The sequence below is a fragment of the Erinaceus europaeus genome, chromosome 12 (genome assembly GCF_950295315.1).
Source record: "Erinaceus europaeus chromosome 12, mEriEur2.1, whole genome shotgun sequence".
NCBI classification, from domain to species: Eukaryota; Metazoa; Chordata; class Mammalia; order Eulipotyphla; family Erinaceidae; genus Erinaceus; species Erinaceus europaeus.
In genome coordinates, this window is record NC_080173.1 from 27763065 (window position 1) to 27789320 (window position 26256).

General features: G+C 40.3%; 2 protein-coding genes across 3 annotated transcripts in view; one reads left to right on the forward strand and one right to left on the reverse strand.

The window, feature by feature from the left end:
* Positions 1–26256, reverse strand: part of PTPRG (protein tyrosine phosphatase receptor type G) — an 869661-nt gene that overhangs the window by 387071 nt on the left and 456334 nt on the right. The gene's annotated exons all lie outside the window — the stretch shown is intronic.
* On the forward strand, positions 200–891 carry LOC103118930 (mitochondrial import inner membrane translocase subunit TIM14-like). Its single transcript, XM_060202417.1, has one exon. It carries the CDS (start codon positions 283–285, stop codon positions 574–576), a length of 294 nt encoding a protein of 97 aa, XP_060058400.1. The 5' UTR covers positions 200–282; the 3' UTR covers positions 577–891.

Consider the following 26256-nt stretch of genomic DNA (forward strand, 5'->3'; position numbering starts at 1 on the left):
GGTGACACAGTGCTGCAGGTGTCTATCTCTCTCCCTCTCTATCTCTCCCTTCCCTCCTGATTCCTGTCTGTGTCTTTCTAGTAAATAAATAAATATAATTTTAAAAATTAAAATAAAAAATATTTGGAGTTTTTGTTTTCTCTTTTACTATGGAAGAAAGATTTGCTCGGAGATTCTTAAAAATAAAACTGTGGGCCTCGTAGTTTCCTGGCGAGGCGTGCGGCCGCTCGGGGCTGGGATGAACTGCGCTGTCGGCGGAGGCCGGGCAGCCAAGCTGGAGCCATGGTGAGCACAGTGGTAGCAGTTGGACTGACCACTGCAGCTGCAGGATTTGCAGGTCGCTATGTTTTGCAAGCCATGAAGCATGTGGAGCCTCAAGTAAAACAAGTTTTTCAAAGTCTACCAAAATCTGCCTTCAGTGGTGGCTATTACAGAGGTGGGTTTGAACCCAAAATGACAAAGCGGGAAGCAGCACTAATACTAGGTGTAAGGCCTACTGCCAACAAAGCGAAAATAAGAGATGCTCATCGTCGAATCATGCTTTTAAATCACCCAGATAAAGGAGGATCTCCTTAAATAGCAGCCAAAATCAATGTAGCTAAAGATTTACTAGAAGGTCAAGCTAAAAAATGAAGTACATGTGTGATGAAACTTAAACTCTTAATCGTTTATGCATATATATATATATATATACCTTTTTTAAATAATAAAATGCCTCAATACTACAATTTTTAATGACTAAGCAAAAAATAATAAAATAAAATAAAATAAAACTGTACAAAGCTTTCAGCCACCAGGTTCCAGATGCTAACATGAGGCCAACTGGATCTCCCTGGGCAAAGGACCCCACCAATGTGTTCTGGAGCCCAGAGTCCCCAGAGCCCCACCCCACTAGGGAAAGAGAGGGACAGGCTGGGACTATGGATCCCATGTTCAGTGGGGAAGCAATTATAGAAGCCAGACCTTCCACCTTCTGCACCCCACAATGACCCTGGGTCCATATTCCCAGAGGGATAAAGAGTAGGAAAGCTATCAGGGGCAGGGATGGGATACGGAGTTCTGGTATTGGGAATTGTGTGGAGTTGTACCCCTCTTATCCTATGGTTTTTGTCAGTGTTTCCTTTTTACAAATAAAAATTTAAAAAAATGTACAGATCAAGTTCAACTAGATGACAAATTTCAGAAAGAAAGAAGCCAAATACCACCAAAGTGATAAGGATCATAAATTCTAGAACCAGATAACTCATCACCTTTGCTACTTATTAGGTAAGTGGTCCTGAGAACGTTATTTAAGCTCTATGTACTTAAGTTTCCTTATTTACAAAATGAGGATAATGAGAATATTTAACTCATAGTATCAGTGTGACAAGATGTGCTTAAGATGGCACCCTGGGGTTGGAGGACTTTTTATATGGAGGCCCTCAGTTCAAATCCCAGCTCCACATAGCACTGTCATGTCTCTTCTTCTTTCTCTCTATTTCTCTTCCTTCTCCCTCTCTCTTTCTCCCTAAATTACAAAGAACTAGTAGGTCCAAGAGAATATGTGGAAGCATCAAGTCTCTGGGGTTCATTCCTTGGTACCCCCATTTAAAGAGACAGTACCTTACAAAAAAAAGCCATACTACATGCTATATAGCAGTGAATCAGTACTAACTATTATCACTACCCAATACTGAGCATGCAGTAGGATTACAAGATGTTAGTTTGGCTAAGTACACTTAAGTACCTAAAACTATATTTTGCAACTTCTCATGTCTTCAACTCATGAACAAAAATTTCTACTAAAAGTTAAACAATCAGTTCATTTCCACTGGGTATCTTTTTTTTTTCTCTTAAGGCTGAATAATTCAGAGACACAGTGATCTAAACTACATTTTCTCCTAAAATTCTAGGTCAATGAGTTGATATGTGACCAAATGACAATAGAGAGGATTGTAACTACCCAGAGGCTCATCAAAAAGGCTTTAAAAAGGCAGAATGAACAAAGCCTGGAGCTCAGACTGTGCTATGTGTGGAAAGCCGAAACACAACAAAGACGGACAAAAGAGTGGGGAAAGGGGGCCGAGGCCATAAAGACAACAGGAGAGTCACATGAATAGAAAATTACTGGCTTTATAGGCACCTGGAGGAACACAGACCAGGTCACATCACTTTGCCTCACAGTGAAGGACAATTTAGCAATTTGAATTTCAACAACCTTGGACATGGGGTTTTGATCTCCAACTAACATTTTTGCTCTTGTAGGGGTGGTAGGGATGGGCCATTAACTTACAGCCTCGCAATAAAAAAATCAGGTAACAATGCTGCCCAGGAATAGACACCGTGGAGAGAATATCCAAGAAATCCCCCAAATGTACAAGAAAGTATCTTCCCAGAACATTTCTTACCTCATTCACCACTTCACACTCTAGTGAATACTACTGATTAATTTTATTAATCATGGTTTATGTTAGAAAATCTTAGGGAAAGTCTCCAAACCACATTAGTGATTATAGAATTAAATTGTTCCCTGTGTCCTGTCAACCAAGGTTTACATTCCTGAACAGATAACATATGAACTATTGGGGGTTATTCCATTAGAAGCACTCCACATGATATTTACAATTCCATATATACTAATAAAGATTGTTTTGCAGGTAGAGATTCCCTGAATGAATTAAACGAGCTACTGCTGCTAAAGTACTTTAGAGAATATTAATGTTAATTTACTAAATAAGTAAAATGACACTTATTGTTTCATTCTTAATTTATTATTTCTATTCTCCATCATCATAAATGAAAGGATCTTGTTTCAACAGCCCTCTGTGTTGTCCCAGCTGAAACAGTGCCTAAGATATATAAAGCATAAAATAAACAAACAAACAAAACCCCTAAATGTGATTGACAAATGATTGTAGATATATGAGTAGTTATTGGGGCTGGGTGCTGACACACCTGGTTGAGCACATATGTTACAATGCTAAAGGACCCAGGTTCAAGCCCCTGGTCTCTACTTGCATGAAGAAAGCTTCACAAATGGCGAAGTAGTGCTGCAGGTGTTTCTCTATCTCTCTCCCACTCTATCACCACCTTCCCTCTTGATTTCTGGCTGTTTTTGTCCAATAAAGATTATATATATGATTCATTTTAAAAAGTTCACTAGTAAGGAGTCAGGCGGTAGTGCAGCGGGTTAAGTGCACATGGCACGAAGCGCAAGGAAGGGTAAGGATCCCGGTTCAAGCCCCCGGCTCCCCACCTGCAAGGGAGTCGCTTCACAGGCAGTGAAGCAGGTCTGCAGCTGTCTATCTTTCTCTCCCCCTCTCTGTCTTCCCCTCCTCTCTCCATTTCTCTGTTCTGTTGTCCAACAACAATGACAACAATAAAACAACATGGGCAACATAAGGAAATAAAATAATTTAAAAAATGTTTAAAGTTCATTAGTTTTAAACATCTTAATGTATCTGCTTATTTTGTCAGAAAAGCTTGACAAATTTGATTACAAATATGGAAAATAAATCTTAAAGCTAAAGGAATATTTCCTGTATGTGTACCACTTAACTCTTACCATTTTACTTCAGTATAGCTTGTATTACACCTATTTCACAGACAAGAGCAGCTCAACTTTGAAGCTCAGTGAAGTTAAAGACATTGAGTCGAGTCTTGGAGTTTCAAGAGTAAAGCTAAGACTTTGCAGCCAGATGCACCTGATTCCACACTGCTTTTGTTTTCAGTATATTGAGAAGAGTTGATACCCTTATATTTTGAGGAATACAATGAATATACTCTTTTTATTTACATATTTACTTTAATTTCTGAAGTGCCAGCACCTTGAGCACGACAAATTCTACTTCTCCTGAGCCATTTTTTCATTCTTTTACTTCAAAGAGAGAAGGGGAGAGGAAGGGAGAGAGAGGGAAAAAGAGAGGGAGAGAGAGATAAGGGAGAGAGGGGGAGAGGGAGAAGAGAGTAAGGGAGGGAGGGAGGGAGAAAGAGATAGGGAAGAAGGGAGAGAGAGATAGGGAGGGAGGGAGGGAGGAGAGAGAGAATAATACACTGCTTCACTACTTGTGGGGCTTATTTCAGTGCTGTGATGCTCCTATATATAGTAAACTTAGCACATGATCTACTGGTTGAGCAATCTAGCAACCCCAATACAGTCCTTTCAGATGCTCTTTTATCCTGATACTGTCTTGTCTACTGACAAGACAGTTGTCCACAATGTCAGACTTAGTCTTAGACACACGTTCCTTTATACTATCTACTTCTTACTCAGGCTTAGAGAAGCTTAGGGAACTTAAAAGCTGAATGTGCCATTATCTATTTGAGGCAGAACATCAATCAACACACATACCACCCCAAATTCATACCTGTTGGGATATTGTGCAGATGTGCTTGAGCTTGGCAGGGCCCACAAACCACCTTATTTCCATGCTAGTATTATTATCTACATACCAATCTTCTACTTTGTCTTACATATGATTAAAGATCTCCCTCCTAAGTCCCCACAGGGTATTGCTAGTTTCCGCCAACTGAATCCCTGTCAGTGGTTGCTAGGGAGGCCCCTACCATTTCCAGACCCTCCCACTTATGGTATTGTAAAAGCTGCTTCCGTTTCTGGTTTCTCTCTCTTCAGAGTCCAGACCTAGAGGAGGTCAGACGTGCAGGTAGAGGTGATGAGGCCACTGCGGTTTTTGGCTCCACATGGCTTAACATGTTGCACTCATGCCCAACTCTGGGGCTCCCGCATGAATAAAGATTTGTATTGCTACCGCCAGGAGGTTGGTTCCTGTATCATTTCTCCCTCCCGCTATGCAATCCCGGCACATCCCAATCCCCAGTTTCTAGGTACCAGAGAGGTAAACTACTTTTCCTTCAATGTGCTGGGGGCAAAGGTTCAAACCTGCGTCACGCACATGACAGAGCAGCACACTACACAAGTGAGCTATTTGCAGGCTGTAGGAGCCTGCTTTTCTTGAAAGTAAAGCTGATGTGCCTGGTGGAGAGGCCACACTTAATAGATCTAATCAGGGAAGCTTCCACTCAACTCCAGTTCGTTGTTGAAATTGCAAACTGCAGACTAAAGAAACCATAAACATTTTCAAGAGAGGCTGAATTTTCCAATTCTATTTTTATTTATTAAAACATGTGCAGATCAAACAGAATAAAACTTCAAAACTGTCCAACCCTTGAGGAATTATGTGCCTAAAATTTATTATTTAGGGGGCTGAAACAAAACATTGAGCCACAGTTTCAATCCTAAGAAAATATCATACAATCTGAAGAGGGTGAAGGGTGAAGCAAAGTCTTTTTTTTTTTTTTTTTTTTACTCCTTCACATCTCTAGAAATTTAAGCTGTCTATAACTAAGTCATAAAATAACCATCCCTACTACCAGCAGAAAATTTGCACACTAGCTTGCTCCTAAATTCAACTGGTAAAGAGATCATTAGGGAATAGTAAGAAAAATCTAAATTCAAAGCAGTGAGTACCAAATAAATTCATGCCTATGGATGTTTATCTGGCCCATGAAGTTTGTAAGTGCATGTAAGTCCTCCTTGGCTTCCTTCCAAGTAACATCTGTAACACCTTTAAAGGATCTCTGGGAGAGATGAAGATACTGATAGTAAGGCCACAGTTTATCCAACACTTAACACTATTTGGCTTTCTGTTGACAACACTTATCTTAATGAATTATAGATTCCCAATAAGACAATGCTATTATTTATCCCACCTTACAAATGAAAAACAGAGGCTGATGGATTAAATCACTTGGTGGCGATAACAAGCTGATCAATGGTGATTTGAACTCAGCCTCTAGTTGTGCAAGTTTTGCCCCATGCCATTTGCTGCAGGAATTTTAGAATTCAGCATAGTACCTGCATGTAGGAGACTTAAATGAGAATACAGAAGTACGTGATAACACCTCAAGTTTCACAAAAAACTGTCTCACTACAAGGTAACAAGCCCCCCAAAGAGTCTCATTATCTGATTCAAAACCAAAGGTAAAAAACTGCCTAGCTTGATCATAAAAATAAATAAATAAATAAAGATAAAAAACTACCCTTGTCATAGCTGGATGATTAGTCCTACATTTGGGAAGTAAAAACAATGACTCTAGTCAGCTGTCAAGCTGAGTATATTACATTTTTTGTTCCGGAGACAGATCCCATTGATCTATTTTACTTAGGCTCAGTCTCTTAAGTTGACTTCATAACTTAAGTTTATGACTTGATCAAATGATGCAGAAAAACAACCCAAAAAGCTAAATGATTATATCACACACATTACATATGGCAGCTGACTACACAAATAGGGAATATATCGCCCAAATATAGACAGTCTAACATGGTGTTCAATTGTTCAAAAAGAGGTTGTGAGTGTCCTGAGACAGCTCACCTTGTAAAGCACAAACTTTACCACTCACAGGGACCTGGGTTTGAGCCCCCAACCACCACATGGGAGCACTATGCACAGGAAAAGCTTCAAGAGTGGTGGTGGTGCTATGGCATTTCTCTTCTCCCTCCTTCCCTCTCTGTGTCTGCAATTGAAAGAAAAAAGAAAAGGAGTTCTCTAGAAAAGGTGGAAGCAATCACTTAGATATGAAGCCCAAAGGGGGGAGAGATCTCATGGTTGAAAAAAAGCTGTATTTTTATTTCCAGGAGACCTATGACACCCAGAGAGCTGCATACCTAGGAGGTACTGACTGGGCTCCTACTATATGCCAAGCACTAGAATCCAAAATAAACACAGCAGAGGTGGCCAAAGCTTTCAAGAGCTCACATTCTACTTCAAGAGAAAGGCATTCACAAGTAAGCATGTTACTGTAGCTCTTGAAAACATTATATATTTGAGAGTGGCTGGAAAAACTACTGAGTGGCTCACAAAATATGGTGTCTTGAGGAGATGACATTTAAGCAGAGATTTGACTGGATACAAACAATGTGCCAGGCACATGGAAGAATATGAATCAGTGCTGCAATTGAGAACAGATAAGGGCAGGCTGGGGAGGTACACCTGGGTTCTCAAGCATCAAGTCTTTCCTTCCTTCCTTCCTCCCTCCCTCCCTCCCTTCCTTTTTTTCTTGGAATTAATGATATACAGTCAACAGTAAAACACAGTAGTTTGTACATTTCTCCACATAGCAATTCAACCCCCTCTAAGTCATCCTCTGCCCTCATGTTCCAGGACCTGAACCCCCTCCCCCAAGTCTTTTACTTTGGTGCAATAAACCAACTCCAGTCCAAATTTTGCTTTGCGTTTTCTTATTTTTCAACTCCATTTTAATTTTATTAGTGATATAATAATGATCAACAAGATTGTGGGATTAAAGGGGCACAATTCATACAACTTCCACCACCAGAGTGCCATATCCCATGCCCTCAATAGGAAGGTTCCCTACTCATTATTGCTCTGGGTGTATGGACCAAAGATCTCTTTGGGGCACAGAAGGTGGGAGGTCTGCCTTCTGTAATTGCTTCTTTGCTGGACATGGGCATTGACAGGTCGACCCATACCCCCAGCCTGTCTCTATTTTTTCCTAGTGGGATACGGTTCTGGGGAGGTGGGGTTCCAGGACACACTGGTGAAGTCATCTGCCCAAGGAAGTAAGGTTGGCATCATGATAGCATCTTTCAACTTCTATGAGTGAAATCATCCCATATTCATCCTTCTGTTTCTGACGTACTCAACGAGATTCCTTCAAGCTCCACCCAAGATGAGGTAAAGAAAGTGAAATCACCATTTTTATTAGCTGAGTAGTATTCCATTGTGAATACAGACCACAACTTTCTCAGCCACTCATCTGCTCTTGGACACCAGGGTTGCTTCCAGGTTTTAGCTATTACAAATTGTGTTGCTATGAACATAGATGTACACAAATATTTTTGTATGGGTGTGTTTGGCTCCTTAAGATATATCGCCAGAAGAGGAATTGCAGGGTCATAGGGAAGGTCCACTTCTAGCCTTCTGAGTGTTCTCCAGACTGCTCTCCATAGGCAAAACCCTATATTTCATGTACGAGAGTAATGCTCTCATTCTCTCTCATCCACTCTTTCTCATAAAAATATTTAAAAGAGAGAGAATAGGTAAGATAAGAAAAGCACAGAAGTTTGAGGAACAAGGATGAGCCACTCTTAAGCAAATAAATTGAGTGATTCTTTTTATAATTATAAAGAAGAGAAAGACTATTCTGGGCTCGGGGGGTTCAAAAAGACTTCTCATATGGAATGCCAAGCATTAGGGTGTAGGTGGTATGTTTGAGGACACAAGTTTTGTGAGAAAAAGAAACTGTGACATGTTGGGAGAAGGCTCAATCAATGGTTATGTACAGCCCTTGTTATGCATGAGGCCCAAGGTTCAAGACCTGGAGCCACATGAGAACAATGTGGATAGCACTAGGGATAGTGGAGAAATGCTGTGGTATATCTCCTCAGTTCTCCTGTCCCTTTTACTTGCTCTAAAAAAAATAAGGAATGAAAATTCGGGCTGGGGAAGTCAGCAGTCAGTATGGCACATGCATAGGACCCTGAGTTCTTTTAGGAGTGCCACATAAAAGAAAATATTGTATATAGGTGCTAAGACCTAACACAGCTGCTCTATAAATATAAGAGACAGACCAAAGGCATTGGATGGGGGTCAGAGTCCATCCCCTCACTGGGCTCCTTTCTTGCCCAAGTAATAGTTGGATGTACTTTCCAGTCTGGGGTTTGAGAGCCACTTACACATTCCTGCCTCTACCTAAAGCATGTGTAGTATGTGGATCACCATTCCTGTTATCTAATGATACCTCACCAATACAAGGAAGGCTGAGGGGATATTTAGGTTAGAAAATTTGACTATCTTCAGTTGAAGACGTAATCAAGTGCATAATGAGTTCTACAGAGAAAAGCAAAGATGAATAGGGCTCCATTTCTGTCTCTGAAGACTATCATCCAGTAGGGATATAGTCATGAAGGCAATGTCTGTAATACACACACACACACACACACACACACACACACACACACACACACACACACACACACACACCTAAGGACAAAACACTTAGCTGAGAAAACACACAAAGGAGGGGATTAATTTAAACTAAGAGGATCAAATGTTAGCTTCATGGGAAAGTTAATATTAAGAACCTTCAGGGCTGGGGAGACAACATAATGGTTATGGAAAAGATTTTCATGCCTGAGCCTCTGGGGTCCCAGGTTCAATCCAAAGCACCATTATAAGCCAGCATTAATCAGTGCTCTGGCCTCTGTATCCTTCTCTCTTTCCTTAAGAAATACATATATATATATATATTTTTTAATTAAAGAATGTTGACCTTCATTTGTCCTCAAATTCAAGCAACATAATTCCATGGTTATTATTTTATCCTCATTCCAAAAACTTTCTTGAATATTTGCAATGATAAGGAAAACAATGATGATGTCTACAATGAGTTGCTTAGAGAATAGAAAGTAGATCTGATAAATCAGAAAAATATATTAAAATATATATATATAGCAAATCCTCCCAGCCAGATAATTGAGAGCACTGGCCAACCCACCTATGTCTTATTGTTTCAGCCCAAAGACTCTATCTGAGGCTTTCAGGTAGACTGAAGCCAACAGTGCAAAACTGGCTGCCCAAGTCAGTTAAAATGAAATTGCATGGATTCAGAACATTCCACAAAGAGATACGGAGGATACCACAAAGTTGTTACATTGTCTACTAGACACAAGATAAAATGATTTTGACTAGTTACTCCAGGAAAATGTGTGCTGAAAATAAAACAAAACAAAAAAAATTTAACCTTCTGATAGAAAAGCTACTAACTAAATGGCTCCTATACTGAGAGACAATACAAAGCAAGTTTAAAGATTACCTAATTGTCCCCCAGGACAGGCAAAAATTGGCAATTACCTACACCAGAAGACCTCTGGTTAGTGATTACATGTTTGTGTATGCCTCTGTAAAATTGCTGCATCCAAGTCAATAAATTTGTGGAGTGCATTATACAGCACAGTGCATCATTCACCTCACACCGCACAGCCAAAGAAGCAGAGCAGATGGCAAGTGAGAAAGAAATATTGATCATCATGAATAATTTTTTACTAAAAAGCATATAAAATGGGATTTTAAAAATATTTCAAAATAATTTATTCACTGTGGTCTCACTGTTTTACATTTCTGTTTATAAATATTTACAATGCACTACCTTCATAAAATAATTATTATTCAGTGTTCACAGTAAAGAGAAAGGCTTCAGAGACTGACTGTGAGTATGTCTCCACTAATCTGTGTGACAATATTTTAATTTAGCATTAATTCTCAAGTCTTCCCAGCTAAACATACACAGCTTTATTTGCTTTCCATTTCAGGTGGTATTTATAGACATGAAACACACACCACAGTACCAGTTTTTATTTGTGGTGATTTAGTGATACAATGGAGAGACTTCAAGTTAATATTAATGTGGGATACTAACAAGTTTTCAACCCAACTTGCTATGTAGTTTGAGTCGACAGAATAAAAGAAGGAAGTCAGAGGAATGAGCATGACATGATTTCATTAATAAAAGTTAAAAAACAGAAGCAAACTGTCTCTAAGACTTTGTGAAAACTGTGCAGACTATCATTGGGGGAGAGGAGGGACAGAACTTTGGTGGTGGTGCAAAGTGGAACTGTACCCTGTAATCTTACAATTTTGTAAACCATGATTAGCCAGAAATAAGAAGATAGCTTGACAAAAAGAAACAACAACAAAAAAGTTGTGCCCTACTAGTTGTGTCCAATAAACAGTCTAATCAAGAATGGTAGTATAGTGGCTCTGAAGTTCTGAGAAAAGCAGTTTACAATTGTACTCTACCACTGCTAACAAACAAAAATCACAGCATATGGACATGAAAGTTCGTGTATTCATTCATTTTAAGTACCAATAACAATTCTTTTCACCTCACTTCATCTTCTTTTATGAAGGAAGATAAGTTGCCTACATCCAATCTCTCAATTTAGTGTCTTGTACATCTACTGAGTCTGATGCTCAGGTAACTTCTATTAACACTGGAAATCATAAATAATATTGTTAGATCTCTCTAACTAGACTATGAACATTTAGACCTTTCTTAAATAGACTTGCAATGAATAGCAACTCTGAATTACTGATAGTAACTCTGACCACAAGCTGTAAAAAGGTATCGAGATAACTCCATATATAACTGAGATATTACCATCAATAATTAGCTCTTTCATGACTCTCACAGAGCAAACATGGTTATATAGTCAGCCTATGTGTATATGTATGTGTACTGATATATAAAGGCTGGGTATTATGCTGATGTCATGCAATGTGTATAATTAATGAAACAAAGTAAAAATAACTCCTTGTGACCAATGCAGATATAGAAAACATCTGTAAGACAATTTATTTTCCAATAAATGCCTTTCTATAGGATTTTTTGGGGGGGCAGGGGCTTCTTCATTTTCAAGTTAAACTGAGTGACTGGTATTTTCTCTTGCCACTACGAATGATGGCAACTGCACCTTCAAAATTGAAATACTGTTGTTTAATGAGCACAACATACTATGTTTTGTCACCTATTTTAAGAGGGAAGAAAAACTAAGAATTTGGTGACACTCGACAGTGATATGAAACAATGCCTTTTATTTTATTTCAGATAAAATTATCTTCTTGCTCAAGTTCATCTGTACATGCATATACATGTATGTGTGCCTGGGAATGCTATTATCTCAATGGAACTGAAACAAAATATAAATCTCTAACTCCCCAGAGTCAAACAGTATGATAATCACCAAGCACATTCCACTGTCAAAGTAAATTTAAGACAAGGATATTTTTAATAGTGGGTAACTATAGGGAAATTTGACATTTAGTTATAATTGAGCAGGCAGGTTTCTAGCCAGATAGCTATATTTCTCAGATTCCAAACATACACATATATAGAGCTAAGCTCTAGTTGTACTTTTAAGCCATCTTATTCCTGATAATTCATATACAGTTATGTAGACATTCATAATTTTTCCTAAGTTCAAAATGAACCAGTATGGTAAGTTATAAATATTATTTTAAAATTAAAAACAATTTGAGCATTACCACCCTCGTTAGCTAATAGCTTTCCTCTTCCTCTGAGACAATAAAAGCATTAAAATTCAATTTACACAACATTTACTTTACATGAAAAAAGTGGTCGTTAGCACTTTCCTGTTAAAAACATCTAACATCCTATTTAGTCACAAATGAGGAAGATGTGGTTTCCATAGTTGAAAATTTGATAAAGACTGAAGTATAAGAACACAAAGTTCAAGCACATGGAATATAGTACACAGGCCCAGAGCAATCAGTAATTTTGATCCATCATGTTAACAGACTGTACCATCACTTATATCCAAGACCTAAGGTGGGGGCTAATGTCAGATTAACTGCTGGGAGATGCTATTATGTTATGGTCATTAAACTGACATAATGCTGATTATAACAGTATATCATAAGTTTCCCAAGATAGGTTGTTGTTCAATGAAACTATGACACATGTACCCCTGAAATGCTTTTTCCTCAAGCATCTCCTTTCCCATCTGATCTCTTAAGGTCTTCCCCACCACCTCTCACTTAGAATTCTTTCTTGTAATCCTCCTCATCCTTCTACTATATGCTACAGAATTCCCATAATTTCACCACAACATATTTGCAGTGGATCATGGCTATAACTTAGCTCAAGAAAGAATAATGAGTGTAGTTTGAGATTTTGTAAGGGACAAAGGGAAGTACCTGAAAAAAAAAAAAGTCAGTATCTGAAAAATCTCTATCTTAAATTCTTGTTGCTTGCTTCTCTTGAGTACATTTGCCCCTCTCCAATCTTGCCTGGCCAAAACTGACCCATATTTCAGGGTTGTAATAAATGTCTCTCCCATGAATCTCTGCAGGTGTTTATTGCTTACTTCATTAAGTAGAAAGGCTGTACACGCCAACCCTGCCTTTATCTATCATTTTATCTTCTAAGACCATCAAAGTGATGGGAAGAGATAGTATTTACAGTTTTCCCTAAAAGTCAGATACTTGTTTTAACACTCTCTCCTGCCCAGCTTCTCTCAGCACTGTACTCAGCTGAAAAGAAGCATGCAAACTGATTGCAATTACAGCTTCTGAGGGACAGGCGGTGGCACACATGTTACAATGTACAAGGACCCAGGTTCAAGCCCCAGGCCCCTTAGCTGCAGGGTGAAAGCTTTGAGAGTGGTGAAGAAGTGCTGCAGGAGTCTCTCTTCCTCTCTATCTCCCCCTTCCCTGTCAATTTCTGGCTGTCTCTATCCAGTAAATAAATAAATAAGAGATAATTAAAAAAAAAACAGCTTCTGGAGCATTATCAATGCATGTTATATAACTGACTCTCACACAAGAAAAGTTTAGCAGAGAGTTAGGCAAACTTCCACACCTAGGCAATGGAGCAGTATACTAGAGTGGGGACAGAGGGGTGGGAAGGAGCTGGGCATGAATGAGATTTAGATGTTAAAGTCAGCACAAAATATAAAGCCAAACAGGACATCATCCAAATTCCCATCCAAAAAAAAAGCCAATAAGCCCATCTTCTCCTCAGCAACCTAACTTTTCACTCTGTCAAGGGGGACACTAAATACAGCAGTGGTTGGCTTAGAAGTCGAGCAGGAAGTAGACACATCTTTAAATTCAGAATCACTCTCTGAACAGAATGAAAACATTAGGGTGGAGTGGATTCATACTTCATCCTTCATATTTTTCTCTTGGGGGCCTATGTGCTTTTAGAGTTAAGTGACAGGGTAAACAGCATGCACTGCATACACTGAAGGCTCTGTTTCCTTTCTCTGCACCCTCACAAGTGGTAGCTGAGTATGATGAGTTAACAGAGTACAAAGGACTTCACCACAGTCTTTCTACATTGAAGAAGAAAGTATAGCACTGAGCCTGGGGGCTAGAAATTATGTAAATTAGACAAGTGGCAAGGAAGGTGCCCCATCTGTGGGAAGAGCCCATTGCCTGGCAGAACCACAATGGTCATGTTTATTACACTGCTTAATTGCTACTGCAATACCCAGTATTCAATCACTGGGGAGTCCTCAGGTAAACCATGAGAAGTGCTGCCTGGTACCCACAAATGTTCACATTCCAACAGAGATACTGATACTACAGGCAGATAGATATTCAGTGAGGAAACTGTTATTTCTTTTTTATTACTTTTTATATTTCTCGTCACCCAATCTGGTCCCCTACGCCTACACTGAACTTCTCTGTTCCAGACTCTTGGAAACAGAGTTGGCAGTCAGCTGAGGTAAAGAACAAACACCTCATCACAGACCCCTGCAAGCGTCAACCGGGCTTTGAACTAGCACGTTATGATTGGGCCCTCCTCAATCGCTATCGAACAGGCTATGGCCGATGCGCCATAATGTTCCATCGCTGGGGAGCCAGAGACGACCCGAACTGCCCCTGCGGCTACAGACAGACTATGACCCACATAGTCAACGTCAACGACTGCCACCTCTCCAGATTCAAAGGAGGTCTCAAAACTTTACATCAGGCTCAACCTGACGCTGTTGACTGGCTATGGAAGAAGGGCAAACGCTAGAAGAAGAAGAACTTTTTAATTTTTATTGGGGAATTAATGTTTTACATTAAACAGTAAGTACAATAATTTGTACATGCATAGCATTCCCCAGTTTCCCATATAACAATACAAACCCCACTAGGCAGGGCACCAATGTAAAAACCCTGTGGTAAAGGGGAGGGTGGCCATTGGGCTTCCCATCATGGCAGGGAGTGGGGGGCAGGGGTAGGGATGGGACACAGTCTTTTGGTGGTGGGAGTGGTGTTTATGTACAATCCTATTAAAGTGTAAACATATAAACCACTATTTAATTAATATGAGAGGCGAAAAACTTATGATATGTCTAGAACTTCTTAAAACACACACTGAGTCTTTTTAATACATAGGCTGTCTTTGATGTGTTGTCTCTCCCAAAAGCCTAGACCAGGGAGAACAGAAGCAACCGGTAGCACAGCTATATACAAGATGCTGGGTATTATACCCCAAACCCTATCAAAGGGACTTTCCAAAGTTAACCCTATCACCAAATAATGTGATGATAACAATAACTATCCATTGTCTTCTTGAACCCTAAGACAACAGGAACCTCACATTTCCACTATAGAGTCTATATTTCCCCCAGTCCTGGAACCTTAGGGAGGGGCCCACTTTTCTGCATGCTGCTCTCAATTCAAATCAAATAATATTGCATCCGCGGATCGTAACCTAATCAACGCAAAGAGTGCCACCCCAGCATGCTTCACTTCAGACTGTGACCAGAGACTTCAGGTGTGGAATGACAACCCTTCAGCTTCATCACTCAGCTGAGACCTTTCCTTTCATAGTATTCCCTAATTCCATTCCAGGTGTTCCACTCCCCAATAAAGTCCCCAAACTTAGATATAGTCCAGGTCCCCTGAGACAGAGCATAGGTTCACACATGCTCATAAACTAGTGGAAAAATATATACCTGAAAGCAGAAGTACACAAGAGCATCCAGGAAATACCCCCAACACTTCATCTGCACTATTCCAGTCTTTAGGTCCATGATTGTTCAACAATTTGTTTGGCTTTGTATGTTAACTCTCTTTTCAGCCACCAGGTTCCGGATGCCAGCAAGATGCTGACCAGACTTCCCTGGACAAACGACCCCATCAATATGTACTGGAGCTCCACTTTCTCAGAGCCCCACCCTACTAGGGAAAGAGAGAGGCAGACTGGGAATATGGATAGACCAGACAGTCAATGCCCATGTTCAGTGGGGAAGCAATTACAGAAGCCAGACCTTCCACCCTTTGCAACCCACAAGGACCCTGGATCCACACTCCCAGAGAGATAGAGAATGGGAAGGCTATCAGGGGAGGGGATGGGATATGGAGATCGGGTTATGGGAATTTTGCGGAATTGTACCCCTCTTATTGTATGGTTTTGTTAATATCTCCTTTCTTAAATTAAAAAAAAAAAAAGAAAAAAAAAAGAACACAATAATCAAAATTAAAAAAAACAAAAACACCAGGTCCTCTGAATCCTTCTTGGACCTGTATTCTCCTGTTATTCTCCCCATCCATCCACCCCAGAGTCTTTTACTTTGGTGCGATACGCCAATTCCATTTCAGGTTCTACTTCTGTTTTCTTTTCTGATCTTGTTTTTCAGCTTCTGCCTGAGAGTGAGATCATCCCATATTCATCCTTCTGTTTCTGACTTATTTCACTCAACATGATTTTTTCAAGATCCATCCAAGATTGGCTGAAAATGGTGAAGTCACCATTTTTTACAGCTGAGTAGTATTCCATTGTGTATATATACCACAACTTGCTCAGCCACTCATCTGTTGTTGGACACCTGGATTGCTCTCAGGTTTTGGCTATTACAAATTGTGCTGCCAAGAACATATGTGTACACAGATCTTTTTGGATGGATATGTTGGGTTCCCTAGGATATATCCCCAGGAGAGGAATTGCAGGATCATAGGGTAGGTCCATTTCTAGCTTCCTGAGAGTTTTCCAGACTTCTCTCCACAGAGGTTGGACCAATTTACATTCCCACCAGCAGTGCAGGAGGGTTCCTTTGTCCCCACAATCCATAACAGGACTACATCAAATTAAAAAGATTCTGAACAGCAAAACAAACCACTACCCAGACCAAGAGACCCCTCACAGAATAGGAGAAGATCTTTACATGCCATACATCAGACAAGAGTTTAATATCCAACATATATAAAGAGCAGGCCAAACTCAAGAACAAGACAACAAATAACCCCATCCAAAAATGGGGGGAGGAGATGAACAGAATATTCACCAAAGAAGAGATCCAAAAGGCTGAGAAACACGTGAAAAAATGCTCCAAGTCTCTGATTGTCAGAGAAATGCAAATAAAGACAACAATGAGATACCACTTCACTCCTGTGAGAATGTCATACATCAGAAAAGGTAACAGCAGCAAATGCTAGAGAGGGTGTGGGGTCAAAGGAACCCTCCTACACTGCTGGTGGGAATGTAATTTCTTTTTTTTTTTTTAAGAGCAGTTTTAGGTTGATCGCAATACTGACAGGAAGGTTTAGAAATGTCTTACACAAGTCTCTGTTCCACACAGGCACAGACTATCCCACTTGAACCACCCCCAGCAGAGTGGTCCACTTGTTATAATTTGATGAACTTACATTGACACATCATAATCACTCTGAGCACGTACTTTATTAAGGTTCACTCCTGGCACTATACAGTCTATGGCTCCAGAGAGACCTGTAATAAGCATCCATCACTCTAGTATCACACAGAGCATTTCTACTAACCTAAAAACTTCTGTGCTTTACTATTCATCTTTTCTCTGCACTAACTCCTGGTAATCACTGATTTTTTTTTCCCACTGCCTCCACAGCTTTCCCTTTTCCAGAATTATATGCAGTATATAATTAAATATAGCATGTGACTTTCTGATTATGACCATGGTTTTAAATATAAAGTCGGGTGGGGGAATAGCATAATGGTTACGCAAAGAGACTTTCATGCCTGAGGCTCTCAAGTCCTAGGTTCAATCCCCCATACTGCCACAAACCAGAGCTGAGCAGTGCTCTGGTTTAAAAAAAAAATATATATATATATATATATATTTATGTAAATAAATACAAAGTCAACACCAGCAGGTCTTACCCTCAGTTCCTTTTCTCTGAATGCTAATACTTCTTTTTTTCCCCTTGCTCCTTTCAAATAATTCTTTTAAAAAAGATATTTATTTACTCTCTTTGTTGCCCTTGTTGTTTTATTGTTGTCGTCGTTGTTGGATAGGACAGAGAGAAATGGAGAGAGGAGGGGAAGAGAGAGAGGGGTAGAGAAAGACAGACACTTGCAGACCTGCTTCACCACTTGTGGAGTGATTCCCCTGCAGGTAGGGAGCCAGGGGCTTGAACCAGGATCCTTAAACCAGTCCTTGCACTTTGTGCCACCTGCGCTGAACCCGCTGTGTTACGCCTGACTCCCTCAAATAATTCTTAGCCATCATGGGTAGAGGAAAAGAAAGGTACAGGTTGGAAGAGGAGGGGGAAGACTCTCATTTAACTAGAAGTGAAAGAAATCTCTGAAAGGGTGTTACTTAGGCTGAGTCCTGGTGCATGGGTTTGGATTGAAGCTGGCGATAGCGGAGAGGCAAAGCAGTGAGAATGAAGTATTTTCAAGTTCATGAAGCCATAGATGCAGGGCTTTCAGAGTACAATTTGAACTACATGTGAGTCACATGAGGTAGGGAAGGCTGGATCATGAACAGTCACTGCAGTCTCACCAACAGAAATCCACTGAAAGGATGCCCACACAGGGTTACCGATAGGGCTGGAGCCCCACACAACTAATCCACCACACCTGGCAGCAATTTTTTCCTTTTATTTGATACGACAGAGAAATGCTGAGAAGGGAAAGGGAGGTAAAAAGAGAGAGAGAAAAAAAGGACATTTGCAGCAGCGCTTCACCACTCATGAAGCTTACCCCCTGCAGTGGTGGAGTGTCAAGGCATTGAACATGTCCCTTGAGCATGGTAATGTGTGCACTCAACTGGGTGCACCATCGCCTGGCCCCATTTTCCCACATTTTAATAATGCTCTAGATTTCCACACAGAAAGCTATAAGCTCACAACAAAGTAAAGCTAGAGAGAAGTTTCAAGGATTCTATAGCTATCTAGGCAAGCAATTATAATAAATGAGGTAGTAGTGAGTGTGGGGAGAAAAAGTGAATTCCAGAGAGGTAACTGATAGTTTTCAGAGTGACATCTAATAATTCATGAAGATGACAGGAGAAAGATTAGAGACAAATGCATTTATGATTCTGTCATTCACTGGAACAAGGACTGGAAGGGGGAATGAGGGGCAGAAAAGAAAAGAAAAAAAGGAGGAGGAAGTGGAGGAGGAGGAAGAGGAGGAGGAGGAGGTGGTATTAGACAAACAGTGATTTGTGTTTTAAGATGCCCCGAACTCTCCCCCTCCATCTAGAAAAAAATAAGCTATACAAAACTCAAGATCAAAAAGGAAAACTCAGTAAGAAATATCAGTTTGAGGATGCTCTTGGAATAGATGGTAATTTAAGCTATTAAAAGATTGCCTGGGGAGATTACGTACACAACTAGAAAAGAAGAGGTTCACTAGATATGTCCTTAGGGAAGTGTCAAAATTTTAAGAAATTTAATAAATGATAATGACTTGACCCTTTTATCATTCAGAGCCTTGAGATGGGTAAAATGATGGCTCATCAGTCCTAGATCACAAAACTACAGAGAATTCTCCTTCACCAGTCAAAGCAAAAATTGCCTAGAATTTCTTAAATCTTGGTTGAAAAAGCAGGTGCTATGAGGTCAGTGGTTACACTATTTCTGAGTCTAAGAAATCGTAGGCTTCTGCTTCTACCATTTCAAATTTAGATTTGAGCTATTGTTACTAGATGGATAAAGAAGACTTTACAAAAACAGAGCCAACATCAACACAACACATACTTTCTTTAAAAAGTAAAACAGGGAGTCAGTAGGTAGCGCAGGGGGTTAAGCACACGTGGCGCAAAGCGCAAGGCCCAGCATAAGGATTTCGGTTCGAGCCCCCGGCTCCCCACCTGCAGAGGAGCCACTTCAGAGGTGGTGAAGCAGGTCTGCAGGTGTCTCTCTTTCTCTCCCCCTCTCGGTCTTCCCCTCCTCTCTCCATTTCTCTCTGTCCTATCCAACAACGACGACAACAATAATAACTATAAGAAGAAGACAACTGGGGCAACAAAAGGGAATAAATATTTTTTAAAAAGGGAATAAATAAAAAGTAAAACAACAGTTGTTAATAAATTACTACCAAGAAGAAATCTTGTACCAGGAACATTTTCTGAATACTACCTCAAAAAGTCAGGCACTGAAAGGGGTCCTGGAGAAATAGGAAAAGTTAGTGGGTCCTCCACCCTCAGAAAGAAGAGGACAGACAGATGGAGAGGCATCGTGCTGCTAAATGATCCAGATCAAAACTTGTGAAGAATTTCTACCGCAATACATAGTTGAAGAATTGTTTCTGAAAAGGATGTCTAGCAAATATGCAGCCTTGATGCAATTTCTACAACACTGAGTGAGAGAACATAGTTCCAAAATAGCAAAATAGCAGGTAAAGACTACACACAGGTAGTCTGGGAGGTGGCGCAGTGGCTAAGGAACTAAACTCTCAAGAATAAGGTCCTGAATTCAATCCCCGGCAGCACATGTAACAGAGTGATGTCTGGCTCTCTCTCCTCCTATCTTTCTCATTAGTAAAATAAATAAAATCTTTAACAGCAAAATTTAAAAAAAAAGTCTACACACACAGGGTTATAGATACATGAATACCAAGCAAATTTTGAAAAGACAGGATTACTATGGAGCCAAGACACTAAAAACTACAGTTCATGGACCTACTAGCCTGATCCAATTTAAACCACAGCTCCTAAATAGCTGTGGGGAAAAAAGATCTCATCTAGCTGTAGATGGAGGGCTTGCAGAATACAATTTGAACTCCAAGTGCACTGGCCATGTGAGGTAGGCAGGCCAAGGTCATAAAAGGACATGGTTAGCTCTGGAATGTATGCTTAGTGATTGAAAAGCTGCCCATACAGAAGGGCTATATTCATTCTTTTCACTTTTTAATGATGCTCCAGATTTCCATGCAGAAAACAGTGAGGTTATGAGGTCATAATCCACTGGATAAAATGGATTAGAAGTGATTATCACTTCCAACTACAATAACTAGGAGAAAGATCTCAACTGGAGGGAGAAAAAATTCTTTTTCAATAGAGGGGAAAAAAAAAAAAAAAAAACAAGATCAGAACAGGCTAAAAAAGACCAGCACAGTTTCATATTTTGCATAGGCATGCATTATAGCATCTGATGACACATTTTTTTAAAGATTTTATTTATTTATTTATTTATTCCCTTTTGTTGTCCTTGTTGTTTTATTGTTGTCGTTGTTGGATAGGACAGAGAGAAATGGAGGGAGGAGGGGAAGACAGAGGGGGGAGAGAAAGACAGACACCTGCAGACCTGCCTCACTGCCTGTGAAGAGACTCTCCTGCAGGTGGGGAGCCGGGGGCTCGAACCAGGATCTTTACGCCGGTCCTTGCACTTTGCGTCACGTGCGCTTAACCCACTGCGCTACCGCCCGACACCCTGATACATTTTTTTTAAGACTGTGGGGCTAGCTAGAGCCTGGGTACTACTTGGCAAAACTGTCCACACAGGAAGAAAAAGGACTGTTGCAAAGCTTTTGAAGTCAGCTTCTATTCTTCACTATGAGGATGTTTGTGACTATAGCCTGCCATGAAGCAACTGAGTTTCCTTCCCAGTTTTGACTTCTTATATTAATAATGTAAGCGTAAGGATCTAAAAATTCCCACTTGCACATTTCCTGTGGCAGATATAAATATGGTAAAATAATTACCAGGGCTGAGTCATCCAGATAAGGCCTAAGTCAAGACTTTCCAGGTGAATGAAGACTTTGTCAAATTACCAGAATCTCAAGAAAGCATAACAGACACAGATGCAAAGGACCTATGGTCCATAACAAAAGCCATTTGAGGCATAATTGTTGCTCCTGCAGTTATTCTTGGACTTCAGTATTAACAAAACACTAAGAAGGATTAACAATCTCAAAGGTCTTTCTGTCATGGTGCAGTGGGTTGAGCGCATGTGGCGCAAAGCGCAGGAACCGGCGTAAGGATCCCGGTTCGAGCCCCCCGGCTCCCCACCTGCAGGGGAGTCGCTTCACACGCGGTGAAGCAGGTCTGCAGGTGTCTGTCTTTCTCTCCCCCTCTCTGTCTTCCCGTCCTCTCTCCATTTCTCTCTGTCCTATCCAACAAGGAATTGCGTCAACAAGGGCAATAATAATAACCACAACGAAGCTACAACAAGGGCAACAAAAGGGGGAAAAAATGACCTCCAGGAGCGGTGGATTCATGGTGCAGGCACCGAGCCCAGCAATAACCCTGGAAGAGGAAGGAAAAAAAAAAAAAGGTCTTCTGCATGTTTCAACCCAGTTTTCCCAGCACCATTTATTGAAGAGAGCCTCCTTTTTCCATTTAATCCTTTGGGCCCCCTTATCAAAGATTAGATGCCCATAGGTGTTGGGATTTACTTCTGGGCTTTCAATTCTGTTCCACTGGTCTGTGTGCCTATTTTTGTTCCAGTACCATGCTGTTTTGATGATGATGGCTTTATAATATAGTTTAAGGTCTGGGAGTGTGATGCCTCCATTTCTGTTTCTTTTCCTTAAGATGGTTTCTAGGTGTTTTCAGGTTCCAGATAAATGATTGTAGTGTTTGTTCTATTCTCTTAAAGTAGCCTGGTGGAACTTTGATGGGTATTGCATTAAATTTGTATATGGCTCTGGGGAGAATATTCATTTTGATGAAATTGAACCACTTTATCTCACCAGAAACAAAAATCAACTCCAAATGGATCAAAGACCTAGATGTCAGACCAGAAACAATCAAATACTTAGAGGAAAACATTGGTAAAACACTTTCCCACCTACACCTCAAGGACATCTTTGATGAATCAAACCCAATTGCAAGGAAGACCAAAGCAGAAACAAACCAATGGGACTACATCAAATTGAAAAGCTTCTGCACATCCAAAGAAACTATTAAACAAACAGAGAGACCTCTCACAGAATGGGAGAAGATCTTCACATGCCAGACATCAGACAAGAAACTAATCACCAAAATATATAAAGAGCTCAGCAAACTTAGCCGCAAAAAAGCAAATGACCCCATCCAAAAATGGGCAGAGGAAATGAACAAAACATTCACCACAGAGGAGATCCAAAAGGCTAACAAACATATGAAAAACTGCTCTAGGTCACTGATTGTCAGAGAAATGCAAATTAAGACAACACTAAGATACCACCTCACTCCTGTAAGAATGGCATACATCAAAAAGGACAGCAGCAACAAATGCTGGAGAGGATGTGGGGACAGAGGAACCCTTTTACATTGCTGGTGGGAATGTAAATTGGTACAGCCTCTGTGGAGAGCAGTCTGGAAAACTCTCAGAAGGCTAGACATGGACCTTCCATATGACCCAATAATTCCTCTCCTGGGGTTATACCCCAAGGACTCCATAACACCCAACCAAAAAGAGGTGTGTACTCCTATGTTCATAGTAGCACAATTCATAATAGCTAAAACCTGGAAGCAACCCAGGTGCCCAACTCCAGATGAGTGGCTGAGAAAGCTGTGGTATATATACACAATGGAATACTATGCAGCTATCAAGAACAATGAACCCACCTTCTCTGACCCATCTTGGACAGAGCTAGAAGGAATTATGTTAAGTGAACTAAGTCAGAAAGATAAAGATGAGTATGGGATGATCCCACTCATCAACAGAAGCTGACTTAGAAGATCTGAAAGGGAAACTAAAAGCAGGACCTGATCAAATTGTAAGTAGGGCACCAAAGTAAAAACCCAGTGGTGAGGGGTAGACATGTAGCTTCCTGGGCCAGTGGGGGGTGGGAGTGGGCGGGAGGGATGGGTCACAGTCCTTTGGTGGTGGGAATGGTGTTTATGTACACTCCTAGCAAAATGTAGACATATAAATCAGTAGTTAATTAATATGAGGGGGAAATCAACTGTATGTCTCAAAGTTTCTCAAAACACAAACTGAATCTTTTTAATATATAGGCTATGTATTTGATATACGGACTCTCTCAAAAGCCTAGACCAAGTAGATTAGAAGCTTCCAATAGCACAGCTATATACAAGATACTGGGTACTGTACAGCAAACCATAACAAAGGGACTTTTCAAAGTTAACCCAATTAACAAATAATGTGATGATAATATTAACTATTGATTGTCTTTTTGAACCCTAAGACAGCAGGAACCTCACATCTTCACTATAGAGCCCCTACTTCCCCCAGTCCTGGAACCCTTGGATAGGGCCCACTTTCCCGTATACATCTCCCAATCCAAACCAAATAATATTGCATCCGCCGATCACAACCTAACCAACGCAACGATTGCCATCTCAACATGCTTCACCTCAGACTGTATCCAGAGACTTCACGTGTGGAATGACAACCCTTCAGCTTCATTACTCGGGTGAGACCTTTCCTTTAATAGTACACTCTAATTTCATCTCAGGTAGTTCACTTTCTAACAAAGTCCCATAATCTAGATATACACCAGTTTCTGTGAGAGAGAGCTTATGTGCACACGTATCCATAAACTACTGCAAAATATATACCTGAAAGCAGTAGTACACTAGAGTTTGCAGTGAGTACCTCCCTAACACTTCCTCTCCACTATTCCAAGCTTGGGATCCATGATTGCTCAACAAATTGTTTGGCTTCATATGTTAACTCTCTTTTCAATCACCAGGTTCCAGATGCCACCAGGATGCTGGCTAGGCTTCCCTGGATTGAAGACCCCACCAATGTGTCCTGGAGCTCAGCTTCCCCAGAGACACACCCTACTAGGGAAAGAGAGAGGCAGACTGGGGGTATGGACCGACCAGTCAACGCCCATGTTCAGCGGGGAAGCAATTACAGAAGCCAGACCTTCTACCTTCTGCAACCCTCAACGACCCTGGGTCCATGCTCCCAGAGGGATAGAGAATGGGAAAGCTACCATGGGAGGGAGTGGGTTATGGGGATCGGGTGGTGGGAATTGTGTGGAGTTGTACCCCTCCTACCTTATGCTTTTGTTCACTAATCCTTTCTTAAATAAAAAATTTAAAAAAAAAAAAAAGGTCTTTCTGTCTTCTTTGAATATTTACTTCACTGAATACCTATTAAGTGAAAAAAGACAAAGAAAAAAAAATTTCCTTAATACCAGAACTCCCTGAAATTTCTATGATCAAATATACAATACAGAGCATATCAGTTTGGGAACACAATTTTTCAATGACTAGACAAATCTTAGTTGAGATTTCATCAGGAAAAGCCATTATTTTTACTTTCTCGTGTTTACTTAAATGCCATTCTCCTCTCAGTTACAAAAACCTTATCATGCTAATTTTTTTAAAAGTTATCTGTTCATATTCTAAACAAAGCATTTGAAAAAAAATCATACTTTTGGTATACCATTGCAACATTCCCATTAAAAACCACTTCGGGTGGAAATACAACCTCAGGTCCTGTGGCATTATTTTGCATTAAGGACTTGTGTCTTTTCACTGGAGTATTAGCAGACTGAATTCTGTTACTGAAAGTAAAGAAGAAATGCCTTTCTTTTTCCCTGACAGCTATATTCCCAATGTGACAAAGATAATCATAGACATTAATGGTTGTAACAGCTATTAAATCATCCACTCAATGCTTCTTCCAGAGCAGGCAAAGCATCTAAAATAACACAGTATCATGACTGCATTCTCAAAGGTAAATGCTTTAACTTTCTCTCCCAATTAACAAACAGGCTCTTTACAATCTCTCTCTCCCTCTCTCCCCCTTCCCCTCTCTCTCTCTATATATATGTGTGTGTGTGTGTGTAATTTTCAAGGCAGCCCACTGTCAGCTTCCTCTTCAGAGGTATTCACACTTTTCTCCATTCTTTCTCTAATCTATCCAAACTTCTGTCCCCTTGATTTTTTGGTCACTCCAAAAACAGCCAATACCCTCAAATCTTGACTGTGTTTGCAGTAATTGTTACTCCTTATTTAGAGAATATATCCACGACTTGATCTCTTTTTTAAAAAATATTGTATTTATTTATTCTTTTTTGTTGCCCTTGTTATTGTTATTATTATTGCTGTTGTTGGATAGGACAGAGAGAAATCGAGAGACAAAGGGAAAACAGAAAGTGGAGAAAGATAGACACCTGCAGACCTGCTTCACCGCCTGTGAAGGGACTCTCTTGCAGGTGGGGATCCAGGCGCTCTTACCAGGATCCTTAAGCTAGTCCTTGCACTTCACACCATGTGCACTTAACCTGCTGCACTACCAGCTGATTCCCTACAGTTGATCTCTTAACAGAAGCATAGAAATGTAAGAAGCTTGAAGAAGAGGTTCAAAAGCATTTTGTGCAGTTAAATATAAAAAACCCAGACTGTGACCTGGACTAGAGTAGGTGCCCAAGAGTTCTTTACGAAAGGGGTATGAATGACTACATAAAAAGAAAAAAAAGTTCCTTCTAGATTCCCTATAAAACAGATGCTGTTTGGTAGGGGGTAGATAGCATAACAGTTATGCAAACAGATTCTCATGCCTGACGCTCCAAAGCCCCAGGTGCAATCCCCTGCACCACCATAAATCA

What these genes read in the sequence shown, in the direction of transcription:
- LOC103118930 (XM_060202417.1), top strand. Translation starts at nt 283, where the DNA reads ATGGTGAGCACAGTGGTAGCAGTTGGACTGACCACTGCAGCTGCAGGA.